This window comes from Cariama cristata, unplaced genomic scaffold, assembly GCF_000690535.1.
Source record: "Cariama cristata isolate BGI_N322 unplaced genomic scaffold, ASM69053v1 scaffold7456, whole genome shotgun sequence".
Taxonomy (NCBI): domain Eukaryota; kingdom Metazoa; phylum Chordata; class Aves; order Cariamiformes; family Cariamidae; genus Cariama; species Cariama cristata.
The window spans coordinates 958-28,694 of record NW_009622612.1 but is presented as its reverse complement, the minus strand read 5'-3'; the positions used below and the strand labels follow the sequence as shown (position 1 = coordinate 28,694).

The window sequence follows — 27,737 nt, the reverse complement described above, 5'->3', positions numbered from 1 at the left end:
CTAATTTTTCACAGCTCAGGGACATGAATCATTAGTTTATCTTGTCACTAAAGCATTTACTTGACTTGCTTAATTTTAAAATTATCATTATAAAATTAAGATGAATTAACAGTGCATGTTCCAAGCTAGAATAAATTAGCCTCTAATAGGTACTTCTTGCAGTTTAGTTTTTCTTGTCGCACTATATGGAAGATGTGGCAAACCTTGAAATTAGGTTCTACTCTCAAATGATCTGTTTTCCAATTGATTGAAATTAATGAATCTAACATGAAATAATGTATTTTTATATTCAAAGCTTTAAGTCATTCTGTTTTAAAAAATCTTTCCCCCTCCTCATTACTGTTTTTAAGGATTTGGTGAAAATTCACAGGAATCTAACACAGGATATCAATGATTCCATTGTTAACAAAAATGATCAGAACCTATATCAAATTTTTATTAACTACAAGGAAAGGTAAGATTTATGCACCCTTACTAATTGTGATAATCTGTGCTCAATTCAGTGAAGTATTTTACTGTATTTCTGTCTGAATATTTCTGAAACAGGATTGAATTTGATGTCAGTATACTTTTCAAGCTAGTGTTTAGTGTTTTGAGCCTGGAAGTCAAAATGTAACCTATTGTTATATGAGCCCTCCCTCTTCTTATCTCCAGTTTTGGCAATATTGTTACACAGACAGGTAACATGTATATTTTGAACAAAATTTGGATAGCTTATTTTGCACAGCTTTTTTTTTTCATGCAAATAATCCCAGGTGTTTTATAGCATGTACCTGTATTGTTTAACAGATAAAATGTTATAAAAGGAGAAGCAGCAAAATAAGGCAAGGATATATATATATATATAAGGCTATTCCAGGTTAAAGAAAACAGAAGAGGTCATAACTTGAAAGAAGAGAGAGAGCAGGTGCAAAAGAGAAGAGAGAAGCGACTAGGGTCTTACCCTACCCTGCAGTAAAAGGTGTGACAGTAAAGCATACATGCTCTACCTTCAAATGGTGAAAAACAGCCAACCTGGTAACAGGATAGCTGTGGCAGCATGCTGTGCCTTGTAGGGTAATTGCCAATTTTTTTACCCACCTTTTCAGATTGTTTTTTTCTACCAGCACTGAACAACTGTTGGACTGTACAGATGAACTTATATGCATGTGGTACTTTGCTGAAAGACACTTGTACTGTGGGCTACAGTGCTGACCTACCTTGAAGTAACCCTTGGGTTGTGGTTAAAAATTAGTTCTTTCTGGGACTGGAGCGGGAAGGACCTGTGGGAGCTAATTGGATTTGCTTGAGGGTGATGGGGAAGGAGGATTGTTGCAGTAATAACAGGCTTGTGAGAAATTCAACAGCAGCAGCCGGAAAACATTAGACAGGAGAGCTGTTTTCTGAGGGAGGAGGGTATCCCCATCTCCACATAAACAGTCTTGCCTTCAGAGACCCTCTGTCTCATCTTTTATGTTGGAGGAGGACATAGTTATTTCCTAGGCTGTTAGACCTTCTGCTGCTGTAGGAGGGAATTAGGGGACAAGAAGTTGTTCTGGAAAATACTTATCTTTCAAAAGTAGTTCTGAAATGTGTGCTGAAAGAGGAACAAAGGACACTGAGAAGAAACCTCAAGTTTATATTACACAAAAAGGAAACAGGTGGAGGTAGACTCAGTGTCTTAACCACGTAGAGATTAAAGTAATCAGAAGTGGTTAAGTGTTAAATCAGTATCATATTTTTAATTGTGAAAAAAGAAATTTAAAAACAAAAGAACATTAGAAGAGAGAAAAAGTAATTAAGGAGACTCCAATGGAAAGCTCATGGCAACCCCCAAAAAAGGGATTTGAAGCATGCAGAAGGAATCGCTTCAAGAAGTACATGAAAAGGTGAAAGGAAACAGCACTCTGCATGGGACTGGCAGAAAGAAGCACCCCAAACAAGGGAAAGAAACCCCTATCATAAAACCAGGTTCTTTCCAGAAGCCTGCTGCCCTTGACAACTGTTGAAAATTTCTTGAGTTTTCATACACTATTATTTTGATCTGAGAGCTCACAGGGTATAACCTGGTAGAAACTGTTGGGCGATAAATCAGTTTGGGTAACCTACAAGTTCCTTAAAGGATAGCTGTAATTAATCCTTTTAAGCCTGTGTTACAGAGTTTCTTCACTGCCACCTTGGAAACCTACAGTGTTGTAAATACTACAGACTATTGTTCTGTTAAACAGTAGTTAAACTGCTTTTTAATGAGTCCTGTATTTATCAGAATGTATACATGTGAATATTAAAGGAAATTGCAGCAATTTTACAGCATTTTGAAGGTAGATCAAAGTTGTATTCTCCTGAATATTCTTCCTTGTATTCATGCTGCCCATTGAAGTCTGTGGCTAAATCCTATCCTTGCTTATTTAGGCACTGCTCCTTTTGAAAGGAGGATTGTTAACAATGTATTTGTGAAAAATGATCAAGGAATGTTCTTAAATAAGCAAATGTGCCTTTTATTCTTAATCTCTTCCTTTGATTTAGATTGGTTATTTATGGACAGTACTGCAGTCAAGTGGAGATAGCGATATCATGCTTAGACAACATCTCTAAGACAAAAGAAGATGTTAAATTGAAATTAGAGGTATCAATATTTTTTAACATGTATATATACATATATAAAACCCCCACATGTTTCTATGAATATGCCCTGCTTCCATCCAAGTTAAAAACTTTATGATGAAAAACTAACTGGACTGATACATGAATGTGTTTCTCTTCCTTTTTGTTTTTTGGAGTCTCCAATCAAATGAATACGTGAGCAGTTGTGGTACACATCCTGGCACTGAAGTGAATGGAGTTTTGCCACGACATCAGTAGGGTTAGGGATTTTTTTGGGAAGTGATCATCAGTGATATCCTTCTGTTTAATGTGACATCTCGGCCAAGAACACAAAATTGCAGAGTCACTCAGATTGGGAGGGACCTCTAGGCTGAACAAGCCCTGGTCCCACAGCCTCATAGGACTTTGCATCTGCCACAACCACTGGGTCCTTTCCAGCAAAGCTTCTCCCTAGCTGGTCAGCCCTCAGCGTTAGTGTGTCCCTGGGTAGTGCATACCAGGTGGAGGACTTTGCCTTCGGCTTGTTGCCTTCATGTGATGTTCCTGTTGGATATGCCCTGAAGAGTGTAACCTGCACCTCCAATCTGGTGTTGTCTGCAGACTTGCTGTGGGTGTCCTCTATCTTTTCCTGCAGATCATTGCTAAAGATATTAAATGGGAGGGGTCCCTGGACAGACCCCTGAGGAGCTCTACTTGCAACTGTCCCCCAGGTAGTGTAGGAAACATTAGTCACTGCTCTTTTTGAGCCTCATGATCTAGCCAGTTTTTCATATACCTAGTAGTTCATTCATCTGGAGTGTAACCATCCCAACCTGGATACCAAGATGCTGTGGGAGATGATATTGAAAGCCTTGGAAAAGTCAGGGTAGACTCTCCCCACCCATTCACAGATCTAGCCATTTCATTGTGGAAAGCAGTCAAGTAGATCAAGCACTAATTTACTTGTGGTAAACCCGTGCTACATATGCCCAGTCACCTTCTTCATGTGCCCAGAAATTGCTTCCAAGAGGCCTTGCTCCACAATTTTTGCAAGGGCTGAAGGGAGACTGACTGGACTGTAGTTTCCAAGATTACTTTTGCATTTTTTGAAGATAGGTGTAATATAAAGACACCCAGTCTTTTTTTGCTTAGCTGTTATTGCCATATGAATTGTTTTCGTTCATTTTGTTAATATTCTTTATCTCAAGCTTAATATAGTTGCTCGGCACATATATCACTGAGTTTTCATATATATCGCTTGAATATTTTTATTTTCTAACTCTCTTGTCTTATTCTTTTTTCTACTTTGAACTAGGAATGTTCCAAGAGGGCCAATAATGGGAAATTTACATTGCGGGATCTTTTAGTGGTTCCAATGCAGAGAGTGCTAAAATATCACCTACTGCTCCAGGTATGTTATTTCTGAAATTTAAGGGGGCTGAGAGCAAAACTGTCATTGTTTATCATCAGTGGATTGTAAGAATAAGAGCTAAAGGTCTTTATCAAAGGGAGATAATTGACATTTCCATAGATTTGAGGGTGATTTGTTAGGAAATAACATCCAGTCAAGTGTGGGTTTTCTTACAGAGATCATTCCTCAGAGCTGAAACACATCTAGGGGAAAAAGAATAAACCACAATTGTTTCCTCAGTATCTGAACCTTTAATTGTTGGTATGTTTAAAATGGTTAGTAGTACCAGACTATAATCATGGTATTTTGAAATGTGAACCATTACCTCCAAAAGAGGAAGCTGGACTGTACTTAGAGCATACTTTAAAGATGCTTCTTTGCAGTCATAAATTACAATAAAGCCGTATTTATTTTGAAATGCTGCTTCTTATAACCCAGAAAGCATTAGCTTTTGCAGTTAGTCCTGTAATAAGGGTGGAGAGACTTATAAATTTAATTTGATGGCTGTGCCAGGAGACTCATTAGTTCAGCTGCAAAGAAATATATTACTATATTAGACTGTCAACCCTGCTGATGCTTGTAAGATGTCGTTTTAAAAAGATCTACTACTTGTATGTGAAGCATAATTTTGACTCTGCAAAGCAACATACATTCCATAATATTAAACTTTTTGAAATATTTCTATAAATGAGTCATCGATATTTTGATCAATGGAAAATAGGAAAAAAATTGAATGGTACAACTACTTTTTAAAAAAACTTATGAGATCTGAGTTATGATTTTATAATCAACCTGTATATTACGAAAAGATGATATACGATAGGTCACTATGCTCTGTGCGATACTACGGTATACATCATACAAGAAATATTTTATAGAGTTTGAAAAACAAAAATCCAGTAAATTATTAGAATTGTAATGTGAAGTATGAATACTTATTCCTTCATTTCCTATGATTTTAGCAAGTTATTATATTAGCTGATATGTATAATTCTCTTCTCAAATTATAAAGAAGAAATAATCTGTTTCCCCAAAAGGTTATTTTTTCACTTCATAAAACCCAAAATTTTTCCATATAGAAAGTGGCTAAAAAAAATTTACATTTGATTTAAATATGTCTTCTGAGTCAGCTTAATCTTAGGTGTAATAAGATGGTGACTTCTTTTAAGCAGTGCACAGTTTAGTTGAGATTTTATTGCCAGCATACATCCTGCTTTGCAGACAAGTGCATGCTTTGGAATGGATGATATACTGTACAGTAATGTGCAAATGAACTCTAGTGTTTACCTGTGTTTTCAGCATACACATACAGTAATGATCTGATTTGGCAAGTTTTAAGTGCTAGACAGACCAAATTAGCTTCTAATGATGGTTTGTTATCAGCTAAAGTCAGTGTTTAGGCTATATAGCAATCATTCTTAAACACTTGCCAACTATCTGTTTGCAGTAGTCCCCACTCAGTTATGGGCTGCTCACTATGGGGATGAAAATGGGTTGTGTTTTCTGGTTTTGCATTTTTCTTTTTTTTTGGGGTGAAGATGAGCAATGATAACTGCAATTTATGAACTGACAGACAGTGGGTGAAAAGTTTTAACTGCTCTGTCCACAGGAGCTGGTAAAGCACACTACTGATCCCATGGAGAAGGCAAATCTAAAACTGGCACTTGATGCAATGAAGGTAAGTATTCATGGCAATGAAGTATTTTTGTCTTTGTTGGCAGTTAATATGGTAGCTCAGAACTATGTTTCCTGGAGGAGATAATGTTCTTCACGGCAGATCAAACATGTTTCACAGATCACTGTGAGCTTTGTGAGTGTATGTCAGGGCAAGTATATAGTTGAGGGCTTTGCTCAAGTCTGGAAAACAAGTTCAGTAGTTTTCTGATGTGGAGGGTTTATGAAATGGAACTTCCTTATTTCAGTTTACTTCTACATCATTTTGCTGTCATATAATGAGATGAAAAACAGGTGTTTCAATAATGTTGGTCTCGCTTCCAAAATTTAGAAACAGTTCTACCACTGTAAGTCAATTTTAATCAAGGTCAGTAGTTTCCCAGTGAGATGAAGACAGTTATCTTTCCTTACAAGACTTTTTTTCTGTCATCTTAATATGATCTCTGTGGCTTTACCTTTGAAAGCAGTAGTGTCTTTCTGGAGGTAGTGTCTGTCACTGTACATTCACCTGCAAGTGGTACAAACAAATACTTTATAAAATAGATGTTCTGCCTTATGTATAAGGTAGTATACTATGTGTTCCTCTGCACAGCTTCAGAAATGAAGCATGGTTCTGCTTCAGTTGGCTTCATGGCATGAATTGTGACGTTCATGTGCTGGAACCGTGAAATTTTTTCTGCCCTTTGTGGTGAAAGAGGGAAAGAAGGCAACACGATGTAGGTCATATCTCCTTCTGTTGTAATCTGTATGGTCGATAGAAGATGCTGAAGTCGGACTAAGTTAGTTTTGGGTCACACAGCTGTCTGGTATTATGTGACTGTCTGCCTTGAATGCCTGGAATATAGACCAGCTCACAAATGAGACTTTTGGATCCCCTTTTTTGTCATCTGGTTTTGTGGAGTGAGTGGAGAGGGAGCCACCATGATAAACTCCCACGGAGGTGTCTGAAATGAGATGGCACAATGTTGCTTCCATCTAGTGGCAAGCCATGCATCCTGGCTGCTGCTAATTGGCTGGGAAAATAACCCTAGGTTTTATCCCCCCCAGCCCCCTTTTTTCGTTCCCGTTTGCTGGCTTGCTTCATTGTTTTTCATGGCTGTTGGACTGAAATCTCTTGCTGAAGTTGCTGTGGCAGTTATGTGCTGGCTGGCAGGACATAACTGGCCAATTAAAAAACGCCCAAACCCACCCCTGCCACCCCTCCAAGCCACAAAAAAAGCCAGGTAGGAGCACCTCTCCTTAAGGTTGCAGCATTGTTTACCTCCCGATTTACTATATCCTCTTACAATAGTCCCTGCCAGTGTAGTGGAAGTAACTATGCGGCATTGGTATGTTGCTTTTAAAAACCTTGGGGTGTCTGCTCAAAAATAGAAATATCTTTGGAAAAACTGCCAGCAAAATGGTACTGCCCCCCAAGAAAGAAAATTCTAGAAGGATTATGTTGCCAGGTTTCTTTTAGCAGCAAGAAAAGAGTTCTACACGAACTCTTTTAAGACTGATGTGAATGTATCCTGCACAGATTAATTTGGGAAGCTAGCATAATGATTGCAACTATTCTTAGATTCTGATTAAAAATGTCTTAGAAAGAAGATGTATCTTTCTCCCACCCTCCAAATTTGTGACCATATTGAAGGGATACCGTAAAAGCAAGTTGTGAAGATCAGAATGCCTTTTCCAACTGCTGCTCTCAGCATCCCTGACCTTACCAATTACCACTCCTGCTCACAGAAGCCGCAGCAAATTATTACTATTACTCAAGCATGTTGAGAGCATTTTAAAGGCTTTAGTGAAATGTGTACAGTACATGTTCTGGTAAAGGGGACAATAATGATCTCAACCTGTGACTTCAGGTAGTGTGTCCCATTAAAAGCCCTTTTTAAAATGTGCTGTGTAATGGTTTCTCTCTGCTGTGCAACAGTAAGAGCAAGATCCCGCTACTGGGGCAGTAGCTTCTCTCCTAATAAGCACCCAGGGCTGTGATATGTTTACACCTTACATGATGCTTTTGAACTGCCTTACATGTTTTTCTACTATATGCTCTGTTTACCTTCTGTCTTATTCTCAGACATTGGATGTTGACTGGTTTTTCGCAGTGTGCTGCATAAATTACATTTCCATCTTTAATCTTGAAAATAAGACATTAACAAAATTCAGAAAAAATCAGCCCCTTTTTACAATTTATTATGTGCTTCCCTCTTTCTTGCTACTAAACTTGTGTTTCAACAGACATGATGAAGAAAGTTGTAAATATGATTGAAGATATGCAGAGGCTTTTATTTAAGCATACATATTGGTAATTCCTAAATGTTAAATATAATTTAAAAAATGACTAAATATGCAGATAAGTCAAAGACAAAATTAGAAATAAATTTGCCAAAATAATGTATAAAAGTGGTCTGTTATGGAAAAGTTCTTTTTCCCCTCCTTTTTTCTGTTGATGCTCCAGGACTTGGCTCAATATGTAAATGAAGTGAAGAGAGATAATGAGACACTCCGTGAAATTAGACAGTTTCAACTATCAATAGAGAATTTGGTACGTGATATTTTTCATTTATATACAGTTTTTGAATCACTTTTGATTAAATGTATTGATAGATGTATTTTTTTCCACCATTTCATATGATATTATAGTACTCTTGGTAATATTTAAGTATAAGTACACTTTGTTTGGTTTAGAATGACATGAATGTTTAAGTACAGGAATCTCTGCTATTTTGGGAGTCTGTAGTTAAATCTGTTTACATAGTTTGTAATTCTACAGTGACTCAGGTGTTTTTCTAATGGGAAAAATTTTCCCATTTGAAGACAAAAATGGAATGGACTGATTCTTTATTGTATTTGGTTTAGATGATAGTAAGGAAAAGATGTTGGTTTTGGCCCTGAAAAGTCCTTTTTTTGGGATAAAAAGAGTGGTCGGTCTAACATTTGAATGTGTTGTCATCTTGACGCTTTTGCTGTATTGAATCGTACGTTTTACTTCTGTTTCAGAATCATTCCCTCTTACAGTATGGAAGACCTCAAGGTGATGGGGAAATAAGGATAACTACGTTAGACAAACGTGCAAGGCAAGACAGGTGATGTCATGACTTCTGGTGTTCACTGTTAAAAGCCTGTAAAGTAACTCTCTTTTTAGATTTGAGGTCAGCTTAATGATTCTTGAGTACGTTCTGTTTCACCATGCCTTCACTGAGCCTATCCATGGTTTACCAAGTGAATTTGCAAAATGATTCGTGGGAAGTTAACTATTACGTTATCATCTAAGATCACCTAAATCCCTTGCAAGTAGTAAGTCTCTAGCAAAAGTACTTTCAGTGTGTTTTTTGTTTCATTATGCAGTAGTTTAGTTGTTCACCTTCAGAATTTTAAGTGCTACAGACAAAGGTGTGTAAAATAAGACTTTGGGTGTTGGCTTTCTGGAGTGTTTTTAACCATCTTTATGTTGCATTTTCATAGGCATATCTTCTTGTTTGATCTAGCTGTAATTGTTTGCAAACGGAGAGGTGATAATTATGAAATGAAGGAAATAATTGATCTTCAGAAATACAAAATTACGAATAACCCCACTACTGATAAAGAAAATAAGAAGGTAAATATTTGTTGCTAATTCATAAAAAATTGTATGTTTTTAGCAGCAATTTGAGACGTTTTGCAGGACTTCGGAATGTATATACAATGTATGCACAATGTATTTATAAAATTTTATGTTTTAAATGCAAGCTGAAGTGAATGTTTAGGGATTTCAACTTTTGTTTATTTTGATGTAATTAAAATGTTTGAGTAAGTTATTCCTAAGTGAACACAATTATGTGGTCTTGCTGTTCCTGCAATCAGGGACTTAAGGAACATACAAATGCTTCTTTCTTTTTTCTTTCTTTTTCTTTTTTTCTTCTTTTCCTTTCTTCATAACTGACGTTTGTATTGCCAATCTTTTTATGCAGTGGTCTTACGGCTTCTACCTCATTCATATCCAAGGTCAAAATGGTTTAGAAGTTTATTGCAAAACTAAAGACTTGAAGAAAAAATGGCTTGAACAATTTCAGATGGCTCTGTAAGTATATTTTTATTAAGGTACAATTACGTTCATCACCAGTGTAAGGATATCACTTAAATTATGCTGAATTTCTTTCATGTTCAGATTTTTTTAATACAGCCTAGTTATCTGTTTTATTTGACTTTCTGAGAAACAACTGACTGACATTTTCATGAACAGAGTATTTCCCTGAAACTCCTGTTGGAAAAGAAAGAGGGCACTCTAGGCTATGTATTACTTTCCAACTTTGCTGCAAAGACTCTTTTAGTACTACTGTCTTAAACAACCAGGGGGAAATACTAATTATTTTAGCAATAAATATCTAACATAAGTGACATTTTTCCCCTCCCATTTTTATTTTGATTAATTGAAATACATTTTTTCGAAAGGTGATGCTGATGATTTGAGAGATGATCCTGGCATTTTTCCTAGTGGCTTTTAACTAATTAATTGTTTAGTATTTGGATCAAGTGGCTTGGCTTATAAAGGAAATCAGTGTTTTGAAACTAAATTTAATATGTTTTCAACTAAAAAAGGAGGTTGCTTTAAACTTCTCAAAAAATAAGTTGTTCTTATGCAGCACTGCAGATTACATTATTGTTATGCAGCATGAGCTTTATTTCCATTTCTGATTCTTGTCAGAAAGACAAACATGATTATTGACACCTTGGGTATTCTGATTAAATTTAAAACATGTGAACAAGGGGACTGGATGACAGGACGATGCTTGCTTTATGGTAAAAAAAAAAAAGTGTGAGGGGGAGTGAGATACTCCCAGTGAAAATAGAGACAGCATTAATAAAGATTGTTTTGGATGTGATTGTAAAGGTATGTAAATTTGGAGAAAGGCTATTATGAGCTGATATCAGTGAAACTTGCTCATAAACCATATATATATTTTTTAAAACCTTAGTATGATGCGTGCTGATGTTTTAAATGAAAACATAAGGGAGGAGAGCCTAGGCTGAACAGATATCATAAGGCCTGCTTGCAAGGATTCCCATCTTGACGATTTTTATTGAAGACAAAAATACCGTGTGTTTTGGCAGAAATTTCTGGTAGCATAGTGGGGGACAGGAAAAGGTATTTATTTGTATGTGTGCAGAAAGCTGAGTTCTTTGCCTCTTTTTGTCCCTGTGCTCTACCTTCTGCATTTCCTGTAACATCATTATTGATATTTACTTAAACATAGATAAAATGTGTATGGAAAGCATGAGGAACTTAGATTTATCAGCTTTAGCATTGCAACTATTGATCACTCTTTAGGCGTCCTGGCCCAGTGCACAAAAAAACCCAACCAAACAAAACAGAAATCAGCCAAGGAGCTAAGGAGAGTAGCAAGAGCGCTAAGTGTTGTGGTGTTTTGGTTTTTGTTTTGTTTTGTTGTTTTGTTTTGTGTTTTTTTTTTTTTTTTTTTCCCCCCTGGAAGCATATCCTCAGTTCTTCCCAAACATTTTTATGGTTGTGTGCAGGACAGGCACCGACCCTGCCCCCCCGCCTCCCCCCCAGGCTGTGTGTGTGATGGGTGCAGCTCTGTGTCCTTACACAGTGTTAGGCACCCGCCAGTGCTCATGAAGTGTTCATGACTGTGCCTTTGGGGACAATGGTTTACTGCTGCCAGTTGCCCTATGTGAGCAAAACAAACGGGACCTGAAGGTTTGACAAGTTAATGGGCTACTCTTTCCTCTTGGGTAGATGGAGTTGGTCATTGAAAATGAGTGGTGGTGTCAGCCTTGTCTTGCATGGATGTTTGTCCTTCTCGTAAACCCATACCTCTAGTTTAACCTCTTCCTGTGTGGTTAAAGGCTGTGATGCAGAAGCATGGGAACTGGAGCAGCAGGGTTGCTGCAGGTTGGGGCTGAAGTGCAACATGATATAGTGGCATTATTTGCATTGGGCAATGCTTTTGCTCCCTTATATCTATAACCACTGGGATTGAAAACAATGAGGAGCTTTTATGCTTTCTCAAGTTTTTATAACTTCCCCTCAACTCTGTTACATGGGTTTGACTTCATAGTGTATTTCCCTCAGCAGCTCTCCTAAAACATACCTCGGTGTATGCAGTGATAATTATATTCTAATGCATGCTGAGGCACAAGAGTTTGTATTTGGGAATAAACTAAGCCAAGTGTTTTGAACAATTGGTTGGTTGGTTTGATTTGTTGTTTTCAGGGGTCTCATTACCTACTGTGTAGGTTATCTGTTCTAGTGTGATTCTACTCTGAAAAGTAGCCATGATTGAAATTATGCTGCTATTCATCATACTTAATTATAATTGCTGTTTCTATGGGCAAAATACTTCTCATTACTTAAAAATTTTACTAAGACTGCAAAACCAGCACAGTCGAAGGGGTGAATTACATTTTTTTTTTTTTTTGATTATCAGAAATGATGGTGTTTACTGAGTTCTAGGCAGAAATTTCAATGCAGTTTTGTTGCTTTCGGGGTAGTGTTCTTTATGAAGTCAAGTCTGTGCAAGTGTTAATCTAAGAACATAACAAGAGAAGAAATTGGGATCTCTTTTATTATTTTTAAATTAAGAATTAACTTTGTTGCTACTAGAACAGTTTTATTGACATAACTATGTTAGCTAGGCTGTAATTTTTTATTTTTATTTTTTAGGAGCTTAGATGTTTATACTATTGTATGAACAACAGTGATGATAGTTATATTGCTGAAAAGGCACCTACTGTTGAGATGCTGGTGTCATTGAGATGAGAATTTGTCTCCAGATATAGGATGCTCATGTTATTGATGAAGTATGAAATACAGCAGAACGCTGCTTTGCTGGCTGCACTTGGTTTGGGTTTGGAGGGCAGGAATACACAAGGCACAACTGATATGGAAAAACACTGAAGGGAAGGAAGGATGAAGTCCTAGTGCAACTTCGAGTGTTACTTTTCAGACTAGTAAGTTTCTGCTAGAAAACTAGTTTCACAGGCGTGTGAAATTATTCTACCTCTTAGCCAGCTCTGTTGTTACTGTCATATATGGTGAGTTCTTTTGTTTGAGGGATGTTGGGAGCAATGGGTTACAGGTCATAACAAACTGAGTAAATTGTTTTTATTCATATGGCAGTTCTGTTGCTACAGTGTGTATTTGCTGTTTTGCTGAGACTATTGCTTTATTTAGAAAATATATAATACCAAAACACCTGAATTTTTATTCTTCCTATGAATTTCACAAGGGTTATTGATGAAGTCACTGCATCCTCAGCAGCAATGATACTGAGGCATGGCTGCACTGAATTTGATGCTATTGACCTGTTCACAGTAATCTCCACAGTTGAGGCTGGGTCACCTCCTTTCCTTCCTGGTGCTCCCCATCCCCTCTTTTTTTTTTTTTTTAAATTTATTGTGTACAGCCTTCAAAATTGCTGGTTCTTTGTGAGCACTGGATTTTCTAGATGACAATAAAATGAAGTAGGACACTGGGAGAGCACAGTTAACATGGCAGTCAAGATCTTGAAGCTGAAACTTTGGTTGAACTCATAAATCTGATGAATTTGAGAGGTTTTCATAAAGCTCTCAGGCCAAGAGACCAGTGGAGGATGTTTTAATGGGAGCCATCATATTACAAATGGCTGAGTTATCTCTTGGTATGCCTGTTCCCTCACTCATGTGAATGCAAGTTTTGCCTGCACAGAGGGAGTGTAACCACTTATTGCCTCTGAAGAGCCAGCAGTGTGCCCAGGTGGCCAAGAAGGCCAACAGCATCCAGACCTGTATCAGAAATAGCATGGCCAGCAGGACTAGGGAAGGGATGGTCCCTCTGTACTCAGCACTGGTGAGGCCACATCTCAAATACTGTGCTCAGTTTTGGGCCCTTCACTATGAGAAAGACATGGGGATGCCAGAGGGTATCCAGAGAAGGGCAATGAAGCTGGTGGAGGGTCTTGAGGTAAGTCTTACGGAGAGTGGCTGAGGGAGCTGGGAGAAAAGGAGGCTGAGGGGAGACCGTACCGCTCTCTACAACTACCTGAGAGGAGGTTGTAGCGAGGTGGGGATCGGTCTCTTCCCCCAAGTACCAAGCAATAAGACAAGAGGAAATGGCTGCACATTGCTCCAGGGGAGGTTTAGATTGGATATTAGGAAGAATTTCTTTGCTGAAAAGGTTATCAAGCATTGAAAGAGGCTGCCTAGGGAAGTTCTGGAGTCACCATCCCTGGAGGTGTTTGAGATGTGTAGATGTGGCACTTAGGGACATAATTGAGTGATGGTCTTGACTGTGCTAGGTTTATGGTTGAACTTGATGATCTTAAAGATCCTTTCCGACCTAAATGATTCTGTGATTCTTCTGTGATTCTAAGAGATGTGGTGCTTAACAGTCATAGTGGTTAATTCGAGCAGTTGTTATTTTGTTCCTGGAACTCTGTTCATAGTAATGGATAAGCCTATAGCTGTATGGGTAAATAGGCACCTTTTAAAATATAGTAATACAAAGACTTTACTGTACCAGACATGGAATGTTTAAATTTAATCTAGCATGTGAAATACCATTGGTTTAAATCCAAAGTCATTCCATATCCAAGATAATATTAATAGAAGTGTACAGCCAAATTACTGCACCAAATTACTCAGCCAAATTAGAGACATCATGTATTAAGTGAAAGTTTGTCAGCAATGTGATAAAGTGCATGGTTTATTTGCTGTAACTAAGTCATTAAAAACCTCAAAGATTGGTTGTGAGTGAGACACAATTTTGTTAGATTTTCTAGTAGCATATCCTGTCTAATCTCTTTTCTCCTGTATTAAAAACAACCAGAAGAATCAATACAAATATGTAATGTCTCATACCTACAAATTACGTGAAATATTTGATGCTTTTATGTTATTCAGCTTATGCTAAAAGGTAGGAGCATTGATTACTTTTTTTTTTCCCTAGAAAGCTCTCCTACAGATGTTTTTCTTATTTTAAAAATGCTTGTTTTAAAAAAATAGTTGACTAATATATGTGTCAATGAATTTATGCTAATCATTCTTTATTAAAAGAAAAAACTCATTGGAAGTTGAAGTTGTCCTCCTTTATTGTATACGTGATTATATCTCAGTTATATTACTTTGGAACTACTTAGCTGACTAAGTACCAGGCTTAATTTCTTATTACATGGCAACTGCTTTTCTTGTCATTGCTGTGATGAATTTAATTCTCTTTTATTTCATCATGAGATGACAGAATAAATACTGAAAGAAAATGTGTTGATTATTACTACAGCTGTGTCATGTTGACACTAAACATTTACTTCCATTCACTAAATACTTTTTTGTGTGTAGTTTGTTTCGTGATCACAGTAGAGCATGGAGCAGGTATGTGTTGTCTTCCTCACAACAGCAGAGACCTTTTCCATGAAAGGCCACATATTGTATTTTTCCACTAACTTTAATATCTGAATCCATTAGTGTAATTCGGCATGTGATATCTTATGCTGGTTTGTGCTGAATTTATTTTGTCATCATGATGTCCAGTTTGCTAATTTAATTAAGTCTTTCTCTGGTTTCTCAACTGTGCTTTGTAATCCACTCTAAAAATGACCATCAGCAAACTTGGCTTCAGTATATATTCCCAGTTAGGAACATATTACACAGAAATATAATTTAAAATGTAATCACAGAAAAATTTTGGTTGGAAGGGATGTGTGGAGATGGTCTACTTCAGTCTCCTGCAGGGCTTAGGTTGCTCAGGGCCTTGTCAGCTTGAATTTAGTACTGCTGGATTTCAAGAAGCACAGAACCAGTATTGCAAAGTCTCACGCAACAGGGTTTTAACACACCTTTTAATTAGGCTTTACGCAACGTATCTCACAAACTGAGAAGTACATGAAAACATCTTGCAGGCAGAGGAACAGGCCTTTTTTTAAAAATGTACTTAGTACTTCTGAAGGTGAAATTTTAACTATGATTGCAGCTTCTATTTTGACATTGCTACTGAAATTGCAATATTAACATCATGTCTTATTAATAATGCCTGAAAAATAAGTGGGAAACACATGATCATTATAGTGATTAGGGTATGTATTAATTGCATGGAGTTAATGAAATTTTTTTTTAATATCCGAATAAAAGAGATTCCAGACATGAAAGCTGTACAGCCCTCAAAAAATTAGTGGTTTTAGTTTTAATTACACTGTATTTAAGTTTTAGGTCACTACAGAGTTTGTGCAGCAGCTCACAACCTGTAACTGAAGGGATGCAGAACACATCTGATTGTAAGGAAATAATCCTGAGATTTGTTCGTTCTCAAACCTGATAGGTATGTGCACAACATTTTAAATTAGGCAAGCTACATAAATGGTAGATAGAGCTCATTGGTTTTCTAAATTTTAAAGAAAACTAGCACAATAAACAAGGTAGGTGAAAAGTGTTTTCTTACCTGTTACCATACCTATTTCCAAATTTGGTTTTCACTCTGTGACTAATGACATTGGTCAGATTCAACTCAAATAGATCTGTTTCCCCTCAGTGCATTAATAATGCATATGCATTAAGGCTTCTACTGAGAGAATATATGAGCTCTGACATATTGAACACTGACATACTAAATTAAAGCTTTCTTAGCAGAGCCCTTTAAAAGCCTTAGATATCTGCTGCATTTTTCAAATAGCCTGCAAAGGTGTTTCACTTTTACCAACCTCACATAGGTTACCAAAGTGATAAACAAACATGTCTGCCTGGGCTTCTCCATCTGTATAAATATTTCAGTACTGCAAAAATGAATGCCAAGTTCACGTCTGCCAAAGAAGAATGGTTGCCTGTTCTTTGCTATGACTCTGGTTGTTTTTGATCAAATGTTTCTCAGGGTTATAAGCAACCATTCACAATGTATTTATAGTTATGCAATTTCTTTAAATTATTCCAGACACTGCAAGAACTGTGTGAAGATTCTGTAGATGATTAAGAGCATAGAATGTGAAAGCAAAACAATTTATGAAAACAGTGTGTAAACACTTGGAGATAATAAATATACTTTGATATTATGTCTTCTGGTTCACAGAAATCAAAGATTTCCCAATCCTTATGTTTTTACAACTTACCTTACAACATGTGAGATATATTACTATGACAATTAATTAGTGTTTCTTAAAATTCAGTGAAATAAATTCATCATAAAAATAAAGTACCACCATCTAAATATTGGATTTGTGCAAGATGTTAGTTTTTTTCAATCTTTAAACATGGAATGCTGCATTATGTTTGTCCTGATACTTTGGATATATGAACAAATGTCCTAGTTTCTCCCTGCAAACCAATGCTACCTTTTTTCTTAGCACATTTAGGTGTTTGGTAATTTACAAGTTTATGGCTGTATATATCCTATCTTTTTACATTTTTTTTTACTCCAAAACATAGACATTTGTTGTCAGTTAAGTGCAAATATGTGATAAAATATTTAAAGCTTATCAAGACAAGCAACTTTATAAATTTGGATTTGTAAGACTTGGATCTTGCACAAATAAAACTCACCCAGTGAATATTAAAGTATATAAAGTATTGATGCTTTTGATTTACAAATACTGATGTGTAACAGAGCTTTGTTCCTATCAGGTGGTGTTTAAAAATGTTATACAAAACCAGATTAGCTCAAAGCAGTCCATCTTCCATACTTTTCAGGGAAGTAAGCTGATAAGGAAAAAGTAAAGCCGTTATCATGTTTGAAACAATGCAGTACATTTCCAAAAAGTTAACAAGATAATTTCCTTGATCTCAAAAAAGCCACTCATCATATGATCAAATAAGCAGATTTCCTAGCAAAGTCTTAGAAGCTGTGCGTTCTTAATCAAAAGCACAATTTCCTTGTGATATGGTTAATTTAATTATATAACATGTCTTCTTGATGGAGACTCTTTGATGTGACAAACCAGAATGTTTGAGTATTAGCATATGGAGAATTGATTGATTGATTAATTCAGTAAATAGCATCTTCAAAGATGATTCTGAAATATAACAGCCTAGCTGGAACAGAGAAAATGAATTAGCTGTAAGTAATCAGCATTGCTCCTGAGAAGAGAAGGTAGAAAAGAAGCTGAAAATCATCCCTTGTGAAATGGCATTGCCCACCTCTAGTGAGAATACTCCTTCAGAATGCCATTTTCTCTCTTCACCTTTTTACAGTAAATAATAAAATCCTTGTAAAGATCAAGATTATTTATTTGTGGTTTTGTATCTGCAGTCTTATTTTGTTATTTTATTACACAAATGCCTCTCTATTACATGACAGCATGTTGTATGAAGTGATCAGTTGAAATGGTGATGGATAGTTGCACAGAGTCAAAATGTTGCGCTTGGAAAGAAAGGATAGTGCAAATGTAAGGCTGGTTCTGCTGTTTGCGGGGAACAGGGTTCTAAGGAAAGTCTGCTGCATATCAGAGCAGGGAGTGAGGCTGAACATCTCTTGGGACCAACTTTGCATGAAATTCTTCATATGAGCTTTGGCTGAAAGCTTTTTATCTTGTTTGACAGTGACATGTATTTTTTCTGTTTATTAATTTCCTCTGTCCATGTTATTACTTAAAACATTTGAATATGTGGCAAATGTTAATGATATTTTATTGCATAGTTAAATTTTCCAAAGTTTTCTGAGATGCTTAGTACCAATTATCATGGCTGACTTCTAAGGTGCTTAAAATTTTGAAAGGAGGTCACTTTGGCACAAACCAGGAATTTTAACTTAAGATGGCTTCATAAATAATCTCTGTTAGCAATTAATAACTTAGAAATACTTCTGGCAGATCTGTGTTTATTGATGCATTTTCTGCAGTGATGTCAAATATTGATACAGTAAGTAAAACTGGAATGAAAATTTTCAGCGTCCTCAGGTAACCTGTGCCATTTTCTTTACAGGCTATACTGCATGAATACAGCATCAGATTTCATGTCACATATGCTCTAAAATGTTCTTCAACAGTTCATGCTCAGGGTGTCCATAACTCTGAACAGTTCTGTATGGAGAGTTTTAAATTATTATAAGCATAACACAGAGTGCAGAATAATAACAGCTCTAAAATGCAAAGGTCTAACTCGGGGTTGAGAGTTGAGGAGAGTTCAAGGTATTGAGTTTTATCTGAGCTCCCTGTAGCATTTCTTCTTTTAATACTTAAAACAGTTGCAGTTCACTGCAGAATTCTTATCTGATACTTCATGCATCTGCTTATTTGTTATGCCTCTGGGCTCACAGGTAGGCATACATATATTAACTATTCTCTAAAGCCAAGTTTTAATCAAGTGAAATGGCTACTCGGTTTCAAATAGAATGCACTTTTAAAATAATGGGGTATTTTGCAAACATCTGCATACAGTTGAACCCTGCGTAATTTCTTGTGACATGATTGCATTTCTTGAAGAGACTGTTACAGGATAAAGATCTTCAAAACCTGATCTAAGTAGCGTTTCTGCAAAAATGAGTCAAAACCAAAAATACGAAGTATCAGTAGAACTTCCTAGCATGTTTTTCCTTTTTGGGGGAAAACTGTCAACCCCAAAGAGCGAGCAGCTGTCTCACTCTACTGTTATGCAGAACCTGTGACTCTGCTGGTCAGCCTGTTCCCAACCCAAGAGCATCCATATTTGGGCACTTGCTGCTCTTCCAGGTCACTCAGAAAAACATGCTTGTGGGATTGCTGCTGATGGAAGAAAAGGTTCCCCTTCTATCCAAGTTGACAGTCCCACTGAGTTATGACAATCTGGAGGAACATCTCTGGGCTTAAGTGATACCTGTGAGGTTTATCATCAGTCCCCTGAGAAGAATGGCTCGATTCTTTCAGTGTTTACAATGCCTTTGCTTTCTCTGTATTTAACAGAAGTGGTCTACCAACAGTGTCTAGGTCAGCACCTGCTCTTGTTGATACCCTGTCTTCTTTTGCAGCTAATTCACTTTTGAAAGGAGCTTTCTTGATCCATTTGCGAAGGGTTACTTTTGCATTTCTGTCTGTGTGATGTATTTGTTCTTTATTTTCCTATACATGCTGTGCTTCCTGCACTTCAGTGTGTATGTGCTTTTTGTGGTGGAAAAATTATGTTCACGTATCTGAGGAATATCAAAAGTTTTAATTTTTTTTTTTCCCATAATACGTTTTTCCTTCCAGTTTAAGAAAAAATAAATTTAGTTTTAAAATACTTGAAGCCTGGGAAGGAGAAGTTGAGTTGTTCAGTGCTCCAGAGACGCAATTTTTCAACATTATTTGAAATGTTTCTAATAGGTATAAGCAACACCTTCTCAGTGGCCTAGGCCCAGGGAGGGGGGGAATCTGTACAGGTCTTAATTGCTGAAGTCAAGGTAGTATTGAAAAGCTACCGAAGAAGCAAGTAAAAGAAATGGCCCTCAAAATACAGCAGGAAAGACAGAAGAGCTGGTTAGTAGTGGAGGACAGCAGTGGACCTTGCAGGCAGGTTGTAACTGGTAGCATTAAAGGTAATAGTTAAATAGAGAAAGAGGAGAATTTTCCTTTGTGCTGTGTTCCAAAGTCTCCTTCCTTTAACTCCTTGCAGAATATGAAGCCACAAGATGGTAGACTTCCAGCGCACTCCGCTGCTGGATACCTTCTTGGAGGTAGTGCTGTGCTATGAGACTGATGCCCGTAACCAGGAGCCAAAGACTGCAGATTCTAGTTGCTTCTACCCTTTACATTTTTATAATAACACCTCTTCTCTTTTGTGTGCTCTTTTTTTTTCTTTACAGCATGATTTGCATTTCATTAATTTCCTATTTAAAATTTAAACTTGCTGTAAGAATTTAATTAATCAACATAATACTTAATTTTATCCCTTTATTATATTTTTGTTAGATTTGTTGGCAGCCAGTAGGCTTTCAGTAATGTGTCCATGCGAAACAAACTTGAGACAGTAGTTTTTAAAAGTCTGCAAGGCTAATACTGAAATATCTGAAGGGCAAAACATCCAAGGGAAGATGTACCCAGTATGTTAAAATTTGTGAAATAAGGTTTTTTTCATTGTTTATATCTTTAGAAATATGTCCTTTCTGGAAATGAAGACTGGGATTTTAATGCATTTATTTTCCATATGGGAAAATAGGAAGAAGCTATAGTAAACTATCTCTTAGCCTTTTATTTATTCTCTTGGGACACATTGTCTGTAGTAATTACATATTTAGTAGAGAGATAAGAGAGAATTTTGGGGCTGAAAGTTTAATAGTTTTCCTGGGGCATTTTATTTTGTAAGCCTTAACTGTGTTTAAACTGACAGTAAATGAAGCATATTTGTGCCTAGCCCACTGAAGAAATTACAATTAATTTGTTTAGCCCAGTATTCTGTATAGTTTTTTCTTGTTGGAAACAAATTTGAACGTAAGAATGCTGATAAAAAAGTAAGTTGTTGCTATAAGGTAGCCAAATGCCTATTGCTATTTGGACACATTCTCATCTTTATGTTTTTTCATCAGAATATGGTTTTCATTAAGTAAGGAAATGACAGTAACAAATCCCATGTAAGCTGCTTGATACTGATGATGTACACTTTTCATTGCAGTATGCGTCTTGGAAACACTTTAGACCCAAGCTGATCAAAGCTCAGTTTTGTAAAATGAGATATAGAACTTACACTGTTGGATATGTCAAGATTGCCAAGGTTCATTGCTTTATTTTGACTTAAGTATTAGTGGTTTCATGGTGGCATGTTTGTGTCTTGAGGATTAAGAATTACTTTTAAGTTTTTGATCTGTTATCTCAACGACTCTAGGAAAGTGTTAGAAAACTGTAGCTTAAACTGTTTAATTTTATTCATACGCACAATTATTTTGGTATTTTGAGGTAGGACAGTAGAGAGAATTTATTCCTTATTCTATAGGTGTAGCAATAGGCACCTAGATATCTTGTCTGACAAGATAACTTTGGGTTACTTATAGCATTAATCTGTAGTCAGCTGTGCCATTAAGCTAGGCAAAGATTATTGCTAGAATTAATTTTGACTGCAAAACCTTGTGGGGGACTGTTGATAATGTGACGCTTTCTGACACCATTTATAAAGATATTGCATTATGTGGGTGGCTGAAAACAAGAGTTGACCTATAATCGGTTTACTCTTCTGAGAAGTAAGAGTCAATAGAAAGAGGTGACTGCAAATATGGCAAAGTATTTTTTTAAAAGGGGAGTATTTCGCATGCACAAGGTCAGCAAAAATGGGAGTGCTCTGAGGTCATGATATCAAGGGCAATCGAATAAGATACCTGGATAATTCTTTTCTACGCTGAATTCTGCAGACTTTACAGACAAAAGATCTGTTCAGAGATGCAGGATTGACTGAAGATGATGGTCGTTCTGCTCCCTGAACAGTGGCTCCAATGGCTAAGGCAGAGACAAGAATTGTGTGTCCAAATGACGAAGGAGACTAGCAAGACAAGCATCTGCAGGTCTCTGGGTTGGTGGTGTAGCAGTGAATTGGTCTCAATGGGACTAATATTCTGCAAGTAACTTGGAAAGACAAAGCTTTACTCAAAAGGCTCAGGGGCAGCCCAAGGACATTGCTTTAGTGACTGGAGTAAATCAGGTTATGGGGATCCAGCACTATGCAGGAGAGGGCACTTGTGGTTGTCCCTTACAAAAACTCTGCTGCTGAATTGAGGAGGGAACTGGAAAAATTTTCCTAATTACAGATTCACTCTGTTTCTGTATCCTGACATTTTGTCTCTGCTAGAGTGTAGGAGTTAAAACAGCCTGGGGAAAAAGTAGAAGAGAGGAAGGGAAAATACTTTTGACTCCCCACATTGCTTGTGAAAATAAGAAGCAGAGTTTTACCATAAAATGAGGAACATGTTCTGTCATTCTTTACCTCAGATTAAGTATTCTTGGTGTATGGGTGACTTCCTGCTCTGGCCACTTACCAAGATTGTTCAATAGCAGAAGTGGGTAAAACATTTCATTTGCAGTGAACCTGGGGCACCCCATAGTAGAAGCTGTTGTGGAAGGAGGACTGAGGAGCCTGTGAGAGGGCTTGACTGGTGACTGTTCCACTGTGATGGGGAAGGAACCCAGTTTAAGTCCTAAATTAAATTTTCCTAATTCTAGCCACAGAAATTGCTTCAGTATGTTTGAATTTTCATAACAATAGTGTGTGGGTTCCTTGCCCCCACCCCTCGCCAGAAATCCTCCTTCTGAAGAAGAAAATATTCTTAGTATTAAGCTTAAAAATTAATATTGACCTAATACTCAGTTTTTTTCTATGTCTTGGAACATGCCCACAGGTTGGGAAGTAGAAGGGAAAAGAAGATTTGAGAAGGATGAAATATTCTCTTTACTGTGTTGTGGGAGCTCTGGTCTGTATTCTCAGGGTATTGGTGTAAGGCTTGGATGTCGTAACTAAAAGATGTTCTTTATAGTTGGACATGACTATGAAAAGTTGTATGCTATGCTGTGACTGCTGTTTTTCTGTTGAAGTTATCAGCTTTATTTGCTGTATTTAAAAACTCAAAAAATAGTATATGCTGTTCAGTGTGAGGTTTTGTGGAAAAAATTTCCTATGGTCCTTGTGGTAATTGGGCTTGGACAGTCACAGTTTAGTTGTGCTTAATCTCTAGTTGTCTGGTATTGAGTTAGGTTATTTTTGCATTATTTTTGATTTGTTAAAAAGCAATATATTGAAAACTAAAGTATCAACCCCCTAGATTCATTAAGTTTCAGACTTTACATTAAAAGACTTGCTACTTGATATATACTGCTACAGTGCATCATCTCAGATTCTCAGACTTGTCTGATGTGATGTGTAATGTAACTACAGAACGGGATTTGCATTAACGCAGCGTGACTGATCGGGTACTACAATGTGCAAGAGTTTTCCTGTCCACAGTTAGCACTGCAATATGTGTTTGTCTACAAAGCTTTCCTTACTCCACCTGTACATTTACAGCAGATACTACACATTATCTTTTTATTTTTGCTGTAGTTTTTTCTGGGTTTTGTTGTATCGTTAATTATTTTTCTATATTGTGCTTCACTTTACAGTACTCTGTCTTCAGAGTAAGTATATTATTTCTTAATTTGCACTGTTCTTTTCTACTGCCTTTATCAGAATATTGATGACTGGAAACTTTGTTTTCACATAAATGTGAACACTTTTTTTTTTTGGAGCAGTGATGAAATACCTTCTTATCTAACATTAATCAACTGATAACAATGTAGCTAAATATTAATATTTCTAATAGACTATTTCTTTATGAAGAGAATAATGAGGTAATGGGTAAAATCCTGATATTTTTGAAATGTGATGGGCTCTGAAATTTGAGAATATATTTTGCTGATGTGTAAACTGAAATGAAACAGATGACATTGTCTCATTTCTGTTTGACCTCAAATCTGAAACTATTAGGATGAATGATTAGAAATGGAAAGGAGGAGACAAAAGAAAACTTAAATGTTGCTCTTCTCATTGACTTCAATGGCATTGTTTATTTTTAGACAACTGCTTGGAAGTGTCTTCTAAGTCTGTGCAAAAAGAAAGACTGAGCAGCAGATTAGGTTTCTTTTCTTCTTGATTCCTGCTCTTTCTGCAGAGGATCCTCTGTAATATGCTGAGGCTCTAGTCCCTTCCAGATTAATTTAATCGATGGGTGATGTACTTCAGTGGCGTCTCCTTTGATTCACTAAACTTTTGTTGTTAGGGATTTTTAGGCTTTTCCTTCTGGGTGATGTGCATTTGGGGGAAAAAATGGAGAAAAATTATATCTTTTCAGTGGTGGAAGGAAGGGCTAGCAAAATTTAAAAGGTCCTTTTGGTTTATGAATAGTTGCTGTGTGCCCCTAAAAGAGCTACTCAGGCTTGTGTCTTTTAAAACCGCTATTTTAGAAGATCTTTGTGCTGGCTTGGCCTTGGGCAACAAGGAAATACATGAAGTTAGATGGCAATGAATTGATAGGGAGTATGAAAGATGTGTAGTTGGTGAAGAAAGAACTGGTTTTTAGATAGGAAATTTATTGAAGTAATCGTTAGAATGTTACAATCACTAAAGTAAAACCTGGTGGGTTTTAAAGAAACTGAGAGATTCAGTCTTTATGGTACACTTTTATGATCCTTAAGAACTGAGTAGTACTTGGAACCAAACTAGTTCTTCATGTAGGTAATAGTGGACAAAATAAACTGAGGTTTGCATTATATTCCAAAGTTTGTATTGTATTATATGTTTTCAGTTTTGTATTGATCTACTTATACAAGCAGGACAAATGTATCCAAATTTTAGCATACAGTAGAGAGCCAAATTTGTAAGTTTATTTATCTGGATAAATCTTCTGTCTTGTTTATGACATTATAATCCCATAGTTTAGCCCATAGATGCAATAAAACAACTTATGTTGAAAGAAGGTGGAGGGCCTTTTGACAGCTCTTCTGTGAGGCAACAGCTTCATTCTTTGCCATTTTAGCACTAGGCTTTTTTTGTTTCTCAAGATTAACTTTTGCTGTTAAGGACTGTAAAATGAAACTGAATGGCTTTATAAAATATAAAGAAACTCAAATATTACTTTTACTATAAGGAAGAATGAACTCTGTATCATCTTTGTTCTGTTAATAGGAGGTATATTTTCAGTAGTTCATGTATTTCAATCTTTGTGGAAGATAGCCTGAGAGAAGAATGGAAGAGAATTTTTACATATGAAAGGAAGTTATATAGTCATATGCTTGTGTAAAACAACAGTCTGTATGAGGTTGTAATTTTTTTTTCCATCCACTATGCTTATTATTTTTGAAGATTGATACTATTCTAATTAAATGAATTGAATTTTTTCTTTGGTTTGTTCTTGAAAAATGGTCAGGTGGTTAGGATTAATTTGATATACTTTCAAATCCGATGAGTCTCTGTATGTTAGGCTGATACTTTTGATATGCTTTTGAAAGCTTTCCTGCTCTAAGCCAAATGATCAACAAAACCCAGCTTTTATTAGGGATGTAAGTACTGCAACTTTTCTAGGTAGTTTTTGGGATTGTCCGTAGTTACCTGTGTTGCCTAAGAGACAGATTTTAGCAGCCCCTTGGCAAACATGTGAAATACAGGCCTTGCTCTGCAGAGTTAAGAGCCCCCAAAATAATACATTGTTCTCCTGGTTTAAAAAAGTTCTATACTTTTTTGAGATTAATTGTATCCTGATATCTGTACCTTCCTGCTGTGAGTGGGGAGCATCCATGCCCCTTTTAGTCAGCAGGAGTTGTGGTATTGACATCTTGCATATGTGAGGTAGTTAAAACAGTACTGAGTGTAAGGTTATTCTCAAGCATAAAAGCAAAATCCCATTTGCGTTTTGAGTACAGTTTCATTTTCAGCACGTTCATTTTCAGCAGGCGGATTAGAAGACTGACCTTTCTGACACTAGGTACTTAAACAGATTCTTTGAATGTTTTTTTCATAAGCCTTTTCATCCAGTCCTGGGGAGATTAATGCTTGCATGGTTACCTATATTTATGTTTCATTGCAATTTGTGGCTGGTCTATGTTTTAGTCTAGAATTTATTTATAATACATAAAAATGAAACTTATTAGATAAGTATCTCCAAATTTAATGCATGAACGTGTATAGGAAAAGCTTCTGGTCTTTCATTTGAGTGTTGTAGAGTCTTGCGTTCTTACCCTCAGGATTTTTTTTTCCTATTTTAATTCCAGTGCATTGCGGATTCCTATGGTTTTGCTAGAAAAATACCATAAATTTATGGCATCCTAAGCATTCCAATATAAATAATATTTTAAAATACATTAATCCTTACTATATATTTTTTTTTGTCTGGTACAGTCTAGCTTAATATTAAATTATGCACCTAGCGTTTCAGTGTTAGTGATTTTGACAGTGTTAAGCTAGTTTGGGGATGTTATTGAATTTTTTTTTTTTTTTAAAAAAAAAATCAGTTGAAAATTCCTGTTCTCCCCCTCCAATTCTTGGAAATGGGGAAGATGACAGGAAAAAATCAAATGGATTACTTACTAAAATTTAAATAAACCTGCAAACAGTCATAAGTGCAACAAAATGATGAGTGGATCATTTTTAAATTATATTCCTGCTTTTAAAAGGGATCAGTAGGCAGGATAAACAAAACACATGCACAGTAATGGACTAGTGCTTTGTGCACAAATTCAATCTTTGGAAAGAAATCTGAATAGTGTGTGGGTATCTTAGCAGTGTGAACAGTGATCATCTATTTTATTTATTAAATTAAGTGTGTGTAGCAACAGTTATAGGCATTGGGCAATGCATTTAAGAAAGACTAGTCGAACCCCAGTAAATATTTTCTAACTGCTTTTGAAATCACTCATGTTATCCAGTGTGTTGCTGCATAATTGTGACCTAACTGTCCCAAATTTGCTGCTCACAGTTTCAAATGTGCAGTATGAGCTGCTCTTCCTTGTACATCCACATAACAAAATATTTGAGAATGAAAAAGTGAGCATTCTTTAGGTCTGTAAAATGATCCTAGTCACTTGAACAGGAATAAAACCCAGGTAATGTTTGTTTTGATGTATAGTTTTCTAGTTATTGTGATAGCTAAGGTAGTTACAGGGTGTATTTTAAGGACCAGGTCTGCATAATATCATAATTCAGATGTCGTTTCAAGGTATGTGGTAAAGTCCATATTTCTGGTTCACCTCAATGAAAAACATTAAAATATAAATAAACCCATCGGTTTGTGGATTCAGATTTCCTGCTGTGAATGCTGCATTATGTTCTAGATTTCATTGGTTTAAAGCAGATTTTCAAATCTTTTTTTAGGTCAAACATACGGCCGGACTATGCAGATACAAGCTTTCATGAGTTCAAAATGCATACGTTCAGTCGCGTGACGTCTTGCAAAGTCTGTCAGATGCTTCTGAGGTAAGATATTTAAGTTGTGGGGTTTTTTTCCCTAAAAGAAATACCTGAATTAATGAAATATGTGGAAACACGTGGCTAGCTGGTTACCTGTCCAAGACAGACAAGCCATGAAGTCATGCATAGTATTTCTCGTTGTATAAGCAAATTTTTAAAATAATTTTTCCAAATATTAGCAGGAGTGCTATTAAAAGCTCAAAATCTCAAGATGCTCCTCATTTATCTGAAGGCTTCTTTATCATGATTCTTTTATGAGAATTGTTTTATTTAATAT

The 27,737-nt window shown here is 36.4% G+C and overlaps 1 protein-coding gene across 1 annotated transcript in view; it reads left to right on the top strand.

Moving 5' to 3' along the window:
- The window catches only part of LOC104163389 (guanine nucleotide exchange factor VAV3-like), a gene marked incomplete at its 5' end in the record, with an annotated part of 38,199 nt that extends 10,729 nt beyond the window's left edge, over positions 1 to 27,470 (top strand). Inside the window, 9 exons of the mRNA XM_009702390.1 lie at positions 351 to 454; positions 2,506 to 2,605; positions 3,878 to 3,973; positions 5,583 to 5,651; positions 8,094 to 8,180; positions 8,636 to 8,721; positions 9,101 to 9,233; positions 9,586 to 9,695; positions 27,365 to 27,470. Of these exons, the coding sequence (XP_009700692.1) occupies positions 351 to 454; positions 2,506 to 2,605; positions 3,878 to 3,973; positions 5,583 to 5,651; positions 8,094 to 8,180; positions 8,636 to 8,721; positions 9,101 to 9,233; positions 9,586 to 9,695; positions 27,365 to 27,470 (891 nt within the window). The remainder of the gene's footprint in view (positions 1 to 350; positions 455 to 2,505; positions 2,606 to 3,877; positions 3,974 to 5,582; positions 5,652 to 8,093; positions 8,181 to 8,635; positions 8,722 to 9,100; positions 9,234 to 9,585; positions 9,696 to 27,364) is intronic.
- Positions 27,471 to 27,737: the final 267 nt, after the last annotated feature.